We start from the raw sequence: 10,510 nt of genomic DNA, 5'->3' as shown, positions 1-10,510 counted from the left end.
ACATACCTGTTCTAGAGTCACCGTGCCCATGGGAAGCAGGATGATCATGCTTAGTTTGTCCTGCACGTAGGGCAGCTCAAGCACTTGCATCGGCGGCTCCTTTATGACGGCCAATTTAAACCTTCCCACTTGATACATCATTTCCACAATTACGCTCTTATCCTATGTTTTTGAAAGATTGTAATTAGACAATAGCTAAACATGTGTGTGCACATGCATGTGCACTGATTTTCTTGCACGACAAATATCTGCACTGACACTCTAAATGCGTGGGTAAAATATCAACTACAAAACAAACACTATTACTTTCTCATGCAAAGGTGATGACTCTGTATTCCAAAATAAGTCCTAGTGAGAGCCAAATTGTTTGAATAATGAATATAGTAATAAAAACAATAATTATAGGTGCCCCCCCCCACAAAAAAAGCCAGGGTTTCCCGATAAAATGAGTTATATAGTAAAATGGTATCATGGGATTGTTTCCTTTTTAATTTAATTGGATATTTTTTAGGAGAAAAATAATCGTTGTGCCACTAGAGCAAATAGCCACAGCATATATGGAGAACAGCCAGAAGAGAACAGGTTTTCTCCTCTTCCAGGACACCCCAGTGTCCGAAGGCTCCATTCAGGTGCCTGTGAGAAAGGTTATGGTCTCTTCATAGGGAAAAATGAAAATAAAAATCAGAGACTACACAGTTAAAGGTACCTACAGAGATCTAGAAGAGTATTTCCACTAAAACTTCCTAAGCTGTCTATAAAAATTATTGTAGTCTCCAAAATTTATCATCGCTCTGAAAATGAAACACGTACCTCACTTAGGTGAAAAGGGGTTTTAATCGTCTCTCTTTCCTGAAATTTATTTTGCCATTGTCCTTTGAAATATATGGCATTCACCAGGACCATCACAGAAGAAGGGTCGATTGTGCCCTTTCCAAAGAGGTTTGTAATTTTTCCTTGTAATAAGAAAAAGAATAAATAATAGATTTGGATTTAAACTAATTGATAATAGTCACAATAACTACCATTAAGTGACATGTGTATAAATAAATCCCCAGCATGTGGATCCCTAATACACACCCATGGCAGATAACAATAATCAATCTATTCATTTATGCTAAAATATTTTAAGAGACTTCTATGTGCCAGGCACTGTTCTAGGCACGAGAGCAATAAACTGAGGCTAGAACACTAAACTAAACAAACAAAAATCCCTACCATTCTTAACATCCTAGTGACTCCATTGCGGGCTTTTTCAGGTAACCTTAGTTTAAGTCTCAGACTCTTTCTCACCACAGAGTTCCCAGGCAGCCACTAGCAGTAGATCAGAGTTGGCATGTGAGATAAAATATATTTTCCTCTACTGTTCTAAGTAAATTAACATGTCTAAAAAAAATGTGTAGAATTTTCCATGCATTTTCTAATAGTACAAAGACCTGAATTGATACATATTTTAATCTGGTTACCTAGTACTGAATTTGAATGACATCCATCAATTGACAAGATACTTTTGAGAGGTCACTGCTGTTAAATGATATAATAGATACAAATATGTTAGCATAAAAGTCAGAGAAATCTTAAGGTCTGGGAATGGGGTGGGTTAGTTTCTGGGAGAAGACACGAAGGTGACCCTGGAGTGCCCTTCCCAGTAACTAATATTTTGTTTTCCTGACCTGGGTGGTGATACACCAGAGTATTCATCATAGTGATAATTCACTGAGCAGCAAACACATCATGTATATACTTTTCTAAATATACGTTTATTTCAATCAAAAAGTTTATTTAAAAACTCAAGCTCTAAGGAACATACTAACCGATTGCACTGTGCAAACATTATTTGGGTTCTGATTCAAACAAAAAAAGAGGTAACTGGGGGAATGCAAAAGCTCACTAAATATTTGTTAATTTTAAATGATTTTTTAATTTTCTAGGTGTAATAATGGTATAGTGTTCAAATTTTTTAAAAGTTTATATTTTTGACAGGCACAAACTGAAACATATATAGAGAAAAAAAATATTGGGATTAGCTCCCAAATAATCTGAAAGAGGTGGTGGGTAAAGGGCATGGCTATCTTAAATAATATTGGCTTAAGTAATAAGTATTGCAGCTCAGTGATGGATGAATAAGGATTCCTTCTAGTTTCTCTTTTTTCTTTAAATTTTTCCTTAAATAGATTTTTTAAAAGAAATGAACACATCTCTGACACGAACATTTAATGTTCCATTTTTAAAAAAGAAATATTTAACAATACATATAGGGTTTGTTTTAAAATTGGGAAAGGTAGATTTAAATTTAATTAAACTTACTGGCAGAATGTATGACAACATCTCTCTAATGTAGAAACAGTGTTCTTTTCATTCTCAGAGTCACTTAGCTAGATCATTGAGGACAATGACTAAAAGAGATTTTCCAAAATATTCCCCCACTTCCTCCACTGTTAATTTGTTGTGTCTGTTTCTGGACCTCACCCTGCTTCCTCATTAACACTGCCTCCGGGAGTTTACCAGCACAAATTTTGTAGACATAAATGTGACTTATCCTTACCATTAGTTTTGCTTGCAACCCAAGCATTAATAGTTTTCCTGGTTTCTTCCGTAGACTTTTGAAAATCAACAGGTTGAAGCCTGGCTTGATAGAGTTTCTCAGAACAACTTAAATATTGCTGTAAAAGAAAGGATAACTGCATAAGAACACAAAAATAATGCAAGGAAAACAAATACTTCCAGTTCAATGTATTGTAAAATTATAACAGACAAAAGCAGTTCGTGCATATGTGTTGGAAAGGAAGTGGAATCCATACAAAGACATTGAGTCAAATCAAAGAACTTTCCCAAAGAAATGTTCAGGAAGTTTTGGTTGCCACTTCTGTCATCTCATGGGCATTCTTAGCTTCAAAATGTTCAAAGCAAAATGACAAATTGTGGTAGAGTGCCTACCTTTTCACTCTATCCCTCCAATTTCCTCTTCAAAGGACACAAACAAATGGAAGTTACTGCTCTAATGTTCCACATAGGAAAACTGAGAACCGGAATGGTTAAATGGTTTCCTTGTTTAAGGTCTAACAAAAGGTTAGGTCTCTATATGGTATATTTCAACCTCCTCATGAGCCACCACAAGTAAAATTAATAATAATATTCTCTGATGTAGACATTGACATTTTTTTCAACTTTATATAAAATCACACTGGTCAAACAAAAGCTAAGAAACTGAAGCCAGCAGATCAGCTTAGTCACAGCAGGATGACGTAGCAATAAAAAACAGGAATATGGATTTGGACAGGGATCAAACTCCAGCTTTGCCACTTAATTATCTCTTTGACCTTTCTCAACTTGACTTTTTATTATTTGCTTCACAATTGTGGTATTTATGACAATTTTGTACCTGCATCTTAGGACTATGTAAGAATTATATAAGACTAGTAGCCCTGCGCACAATTCCGTGTGCCAGTAGCTCTCTGTGGGGCCTGGCTGCTCTGTGCCAGCTGCCCAGAGACTCTCTGCAGCCCAGAAGCCCATCCACAGCCAGGCACAGAACACTTGCCTTGTCACCGGGGCGACAACACAAGTGTTTCCCCCCACCCTCCACCGTTCCATGCCCACTGCCCAAAGGCCCTCCGTGGCCAGGGTGACAAAGCAAGCATTCCACCAGGCCACTCACGCTGCCCACTCTTAGCGGCCAGCCCCCTGGGACTGGGGGACTCCGACGGAGCTGAGAGGACTGGGCGCCACCATCTTGTGGCTATGGGCACTGCCATCTTTGTTACAGAGTGACAGTTAATTTGCATATTACCCTTATATCAGATAGTATTATTAGATAGGATAATGTCTATAATGTATGTAGTAGAGTGATTGACACATAGTAAATACTCAATAAAACTCCATATTCCAATGCTATTGGGAACTGGCATAAATAGTGTTAGAATTGTGTAGCAAAAGAAAAAAAAACGCTTGATCTAATCCTCTCATTTTAAAGGTAGAAGTGACTTGCTAAAGTCATATGTCTAAAGGAGAACAGAACTCAGATCTCTTGGCTCCCAGTCCAGTGTACTTTCCACTAATTCTTGATACTCGACCTTTTAGGACCTTTGAAGAAGAGATGAGAAATGGATTTGGGTTGTTTTTTTTTCTGGTCCATAAGGGTTAATTCTTACCTGCTTTATTTTGTGCTTCATCCCTAACATTGGTTCTTGGACAACTTTGGTGATATTGCATAAGTAATGTTTTTTATGTTATATTTCATAACCTTAAATGGGGGATTGGTGAAACCATTTCATTGAAACTCTAACACGGTTCAAATTTAATCTCTTAAAGATAAATGTGACTCTTTTCATTTGTGATTTATCCTATGGTGTGAAATTCAGAGGATGCCAAAGAAAGCTGTTGACCACCATTCCAAATGGACTTACCTGATAGAATGCCATTGTCTGTGTCCCATAGAGTCTGTTAGCGATGCTGAGGGTATAGTTAGAGTCTGGCTGGTTGATTTGAGAGAATAGGGTTCCAAACTCTGAGTGAATCCTTCCAGTTTGGCTGCACTAAAGCACAGTAAACAAAGAATATAGTATTAAGTTGCTGGATTAAATTACTTGATATATAGAAGAGTTATAAATAACATGAAAACAACAAAGAGACTTGAAAGCATTTTTCTTCTCTAATTTCCTCTGGCACAATAATCTCAGCTCTCTGTGACCCTGGTTACAGATTGTGTGCAGAACTGAAAGCTATTGCAAAAGCACATGTACTTCAGCCCCAACGTTTTAATTCAAAACTTGAAGTTATCATATATAAAGAGATCCTAATTGGATATTCAGGGCAATAATCAAAGTTTTCTGTGCATTTTTTTCTGCCTTTGTACCTAGAGAATCATTTCTATTTTCTCTCACACTCCTTTCAATATCTCCGTTTCTGTGACCACTTAATAGATCTCTTCAGCTCCTCCCTGAACTGACCTTCCACGCCCATCTGTCCCTCATAGGAGGAATCTGGTTAAGCATGCAGCTTTGATGCATTGGAATTCATGGACAGTAGAGGGGTTATGCCTGTATTCCCTAAAGTAAAGATTGCCTAACAACCCATTAGGTTCTGTGAGACAAGTATTCTGTGAATCTATATCCATTTATATGCTTTCTGTTGGTCACAATCAACACACAACTACTGTCATGTGGGAGTTTGGTATACATTTCATTTCTAAAGAAATGTTCTTCCTGAAAGGAATTAAGAACAGGTGGGCTGGGCAGCATCGAGCCCTGCTTTCCTGGTGTATAATTATGTGACAAACCCTCCATGTCTTTTCTCAGTCCCCTCACTAGTCTGAAAAAGGTACCACTGCACATGGCAGGCTCAACATGCACACAGTTTGTAAAAGAACAGAAAAGTTTGATGACAGTAAGTCACATGATAAAATCTGGGGATTTTATTATTGTCGTCATTATCATTATGTTAACTCTAGGCTAGCAATTATAAGGAAGATTGAAGGAGGATACCAAGGAGGACATTGTAAGCCTCCTTAAGGAACAAAAAGGGGCTCTGCTACTCAACCCCTGCACCATTATCTCTTGGTGCTCTCACAAAGAGCACTTGACAGCTCAGCAGTCATACCTTAGCTGAGTCCTTAAACTCTGGCTTTAATGATTCTGCAATATGATTAAAGTGAAGCACCTAGAAAATGAAAGGAGAATCAATTGGCATCAAAAGCAGCATACAGTCTATAAAGGTTAACAGTTACAAGTACCTGTTTTTCCATTTCAGATAAAGACCAATGCAATAGCTAACATTTAAAGATGTTATATTCCAAGTCCTAAATATAACATTTAAAAATAAGCCTTTACATATCTTACTTAACTCTCCCAGCAACTTTATGAGTAGATACTATTATCCCCTTTTTTGTGAGAGAAATTGAGCCAAAGAAAGATTAAGTGACATGCCTGGGACCATTGTCTGTGAGAGTCCAGGTATTGAGTTATCATTCACTAGGTATTGAGTTATCTCCCCTCTCCTTCTTTTCTCACACTATTCACTGTGACAGAACCCATCCAGGGCCACGTAAAACATTACATGGTTTTCCAACACAATACCTATTTTAAATGCAAAAATAAATCATGAAAGCGCATCAAAATATGGAATAAAGAAATAAAGACAAATAATAATGGAATGTGCAAGTATCCTGGAAGTTGTTGAATGACATTCTTCTAGGATTTTCACATCAATAAACTACATACGTAATGAAAAACCACTGTGTATCAGCCTGTGTAACCTGAAAAGTCACCCTCAGCCTAGGTAACCTGAAAAGTCATCCTTTCTCTCTCAGCCTCAGTTTCCCCAACTATAAAATAGGGATAACAATAGCTACTTGCCACACAGGGTTATTATGACATTCAAATACATTAAAGAATTTTTTAAAAACTCAGTAATTCTTAAAGTGACATTAAATTAAACTTCTAGAGGGCAAGAATAGTATCGTATATGTGCTTTCTGTTATGTTTAAATCATTGAAAGGATGAACTCTAAAAGTAATTGTGGAAATGTATGTGTGAAACCACCGATGGTGAGGAAGAGACTGTATTACATGTATTGCATTATTATATTACTAGAGGCCCAGTGCACAAAATTTGTGCATGGGAAAGGATGGTCTCCTCAGCCCAGCCTGCACCCTCTCCAATTCAGGACCCCTTGGGGGATGTCCAACTGCCGGTTTAGGCCTGATCTTGGGGATCAGGCCTAAACCGTCAGTCGGACATCCCTCTCACAATCCTGGACTGCTGGCTCCTAATCGCTCACCTGCCTGCCTGCCTGGTCGCCCCTAACTGTCCCCCCTCCCCCCCGCTGGCCTGATAACCCCTCTCTGCCCCTGTGTGCTGGCCTGGTTGCCCCTAACTTCCCCCCCTGCTGGCCTGGTGGTCCCTCATAGACCCCTGCCAGCCTGGTTGCCCCACACAGCCTGCTGTTCAGTCGTTTGGTCGTCCCCCCTGCCAGCCTGGTCATAAGCAGCCATCTTGCGAGGGCATGAGGGTTAATTTGCATATTACCTCTTTATTATATAGGATAATGTATTACACTATTTAAGTCATTATCCACTTTTTTAAAATATATTTTATTGATTTTTTACAGAGAGGAAGGGAGAAAGATAGTTAGAAACATCAATGAGAGAGAAACATCGATCAGCTGCCTCCTGCACATCTCCTACTGGGGATATGCCCGCAACCAAGGTACAGGCCCTTGACTGGAATCAAACCTGGGACCTTTCAGTCTGCAGGCCGACGCTCTATCCACTGAGCCAAATCAGTTTCAGCTCATTATCCACTTTTAAGAAATATGATTTGCCCAAGTTGTTCTTTCACAAGATGGCAGTTTTCTTGGTGTAAAGATATAAGTAATTTGGCTGACCCATAGGGGGCACAGGTAAAACTTCCAGACTCTGGGGACATCTTTGGTGCATTCCATACCTTTTCCATCTGTTCTGCACTGTTTCCTCTGGCACCAAGGAGGATCATACTCAGAGCATAAAGCAAACTCAGTGGGGAAAAGAAGATATTATCTTCCACATGGTTATTGTTCAGCTCTTTGAACACATCAAGGCAAAATTCAATGTTTGCTGTGCTGAGGGAATCCATTTTATGACCAGCACTACCTGAGAACAGAAAAGAAAACAGCTCAGAATATTACTTGCAGATATAGATAATACGTGGAGTTTAGTTATTACATTTCAGGAATTAAAGAGCCTGAGCACACTGCTTCAGAAATTAGAAAATGCTAGAGAGAGGAATTCACAGTTTTAGATTCTAATGAATAGAATATTTACTATTCTTTTCAACCAATACTTCAAAGCTATCATTTGTGCACATCTAAAAGTGACCTGATTGTTCTGGAGCAAAAGAGCAGAAGGAATTAGATCTTTGTGCTCTGAATTTCCATGTTTAACAGCACTCCCCACCCTGGAATTTGTACAGAAAAATTCTTGAGCTACATAGACTCTGCTAAATGAGGTACTTTCCCACTAGATTGTCACTGTCACAAGGAAAGAACACTTGCATCCTGGTCATTCATGAACAAACAAGGTGAGAATCAGTAAGACAAACTCAGGCAAACTTCTCTGCTCATTTCCTCCATGAAAGTAATGCAATACTAGCAAATAGGACATGTCATGAGAAGGTGCCCAAAGCCCTCAGCCCTGGGCTGCAGCCATGATGTCAATGAAAATGGAGGACTGGAAGAAGAAAATCTGAGAGAAAAATATAATTCTGGAATATGTGTTATCTAAAGACAATGTTTTGTCAGGAAGGAAGAGTTTATTTTATTCAGTCCCATAAACACTTATTGAGCAATCCTAACTAAAAGGGGGTGTAGATACAAAACTTATTGAGCACAGTTCTTGCCTTTGGGAGGTGTCATTCTCCAAAAACCTCCATTGGCATCAAACACTTTCTTCCTTTAACCTCTAGGTCATTGTTTTTTCTTGGTTCACCACCTGCCTCACTGGGCCAGTCCTTCTTGGTCTCATTTGCAGAATCTCAAATCTTAGTCCTCTCCTCTGTTTACACTCAGACAGGTGATCTCACCCAACTTCCAGCTTTGTCACTGATATGCTTTTAGCTACAAACTTACATTGCCCTTGAATTCCAGATTCATATATCTAACTACCTACTCAACATCTCTACTTGAGTGTCTAATATGAATCTCAAATTTAACATGTCCAACAGCAAACTCGTGACTTCCTGAACCTCTCTCCAGCATACACCCCTAGCAGCTATCTTGATCTTTGTAAATGGCAGTTCAATTTCTTCATTTGCTCAGACTAACAACTGTGGGATCATCCTTAAACACTTTCTCATTCACATAACATTCCATCTATCAAAAAATCCCATTTTCTCCGTCTTCAGAAATACTCACCATCTACCCATTTTTCACACTCTCCAGCTACCACCCTGGTTATAGCTATCATCATCCCCCTCATGGATGATGTAGTCTCCCAATTCATGTTCCTACTTTAGTCCTGACCCACCTCCATTATATTTTCTAGAGAAGAATGAGTGATGTTTTTAAATACCAGTTGGTTATGTACTAACAGCAGAACTGCTTATGGCCTTTGCTCAAAAACCCTAGTGGCTTCCCTTTCTTTCAGAGCAGAGGCCAGACTCCTTCATGATCTGGCCCCTACAACTCTCAGTCTCATCTGCTACCAGCCTTCCCACCAGCTCCCTCTGTTCTAGTCATATCAATGCCCTGCATTCCTTTAACATGCCAAGCAGATTCCACCTCACGGCTTTTGCATGTTCTATTCCTCTGCTGGGATGCTCTTCCCAAAATTATCCAAATGGCTCTCTCCAGCAGTGCATTTCTCTCTCTGCTCAGACAACACCATCAATAAGGCTTTCACTGGCCACATTTCTCCAGTTTCAGTCCATTACAATAGTGTATACATATATATGCACAGTTTTACTTATTTGCCCTATGTATTATATATGCACAGTGTACTTATTTATTTGCCTTATATATTATATATATTTATATAAACATAAACTATATATACATGAATATATTATAGTGTATGTTATATATTATACATGTATTTATTGTCCTGAAACCCCCTTCCTTTAGAATACAACCTCCATTAAAACAAAGACTTTGTTTTTTATGCTTTATTTCACTATCTAGACCAGTCCTGGCTAGCCACTCACTAAACATCTATGGAAGGAAGAAATTTTAATCAAATTAACACTAGGATATACAGGTATGATAAGGTGTCAGCAAAAGCCACACTTGATTAAAGAATAAGCTGCCCCTCATTTGGTTCACTACAACCCTGTCCAAATGCCATATTTTGCTACTCTGATCTGTTCCCCTTTGACAACAAGCACAGCTGGAGCTCTTTACCTTTGTTGCTTTCTGGTGGTGAAGTGGACAGTTTGGTAGGTGAGATTGGAGCTGCGTCCCTGAAGAGGAAATATAAAGCCTTCACTTTTTGCCCCTCCCTTTCCATTTGTGTCCTTAGTGATTCAGCTCCACACTTGCTGGGAGGTAAGTTCAGCCCTCAGAGGAAGGCTCCTTAAATGTCATCAGAGCGGCTTTGAGTCCCTGAGATTCTCAGGATGGCCAGTGTTTTCTGGAGAAGCACCCAGTTCTTGAACATTCTCTGCTCTGCTAAAGGGGAAACATTGGCAAGCTAACCTCTATTCAAGAAAATAAGCCAGCTGTCTAAAAAGAATAATGTGTACACATTCAAGTTGGCAGTGCCATATTCCAGATCCCAGGGATTGCCCCCCATGTCCGCTTGCAGGCACAGAGCTGCTCAATGGGAAAGATTCTGGCCGTGATGGACGCTTCCTGGCCCAAACACATTCGTCCCTAGATCTTTTGTGCCCTCCTCCATGGAGCATAGGTTTTTACATGGAGCTTCAGCAATCTGCTGGCAGGTAATTCCTGTCCCATAAAAAGAACAGAAGAATGAGCTCCAGCAGGAGTTATTCTGTGGTTTCAGTTTAAAAGCTTGGTAGAAGCAACAAGCCAACCGTACTTA

At 39.3% G+C, this 10,510-nt stretch overlaps 1 protein-coding gene across 1 annotated transcript in view; it reads right to left on the bottom strand.

The window, feature by feature from the left end:
* Window positions 1–9,897, bottom strand: part of SERPINB11 (serpin peptidase inhibitor, clade B (ovalbumin), member 11) — a 12,339-nt gene extending 2,442 nt beyond the window's left edge. Inside the window, exons 1-7 of the mRNA XM_006756804.2 lie at window positions 9,868–9,897; window positions 7,440–7,624; window positions 5,596–5,655; window positions 4,404–4,532; window positions 2,543–2,660; window positions 811–953; window positions 7–162 (exon numbers count right to left, since the gene is read on the bottom strand). Coding sequence (XP_006756867.1) covers window positions 7–162; window positions 811–953; window positions 2,543–2,660; window positions 4,404–4,532; window positions 5,596–5,655; window positions 7,440–7,607 — 774 coding nt within the window. The 5' untranslated portion in view covers window positions 7,608–7,624; window positions 9,868–9,897. The remainder of the gene's footprint in view (window positions 1–6; window positions 163–810; window positions 954–2,542; window positions 2,661–4,403; window positions 4,533–5,595; window positions 5,656–7,439; window positions 7,625–9,867) is intronic.
* Between the last annotated feature and the right edge of the window lie 613 nt (window positions 9,898–10,510).

This window comes from Myotis davidii, unplaced genomic scaffold, assembly GCF_000327345.1.
Source record: "Myotis davidii unplaced genomic scaffold, ASM32734v1 scaffold11, whole genome shotgun sequence".
NCBI classification, from domain to species: Eukaryota; Metazoa; Chordata; class Mammalia; order Chiroptera; family Vespertilionidae; genus Myotis; species Myotis davidii.
Note: the sequence above shows the minus strand (reverse complement) of the source record. Positions and strands in the feature narration are given on the sequence as shown.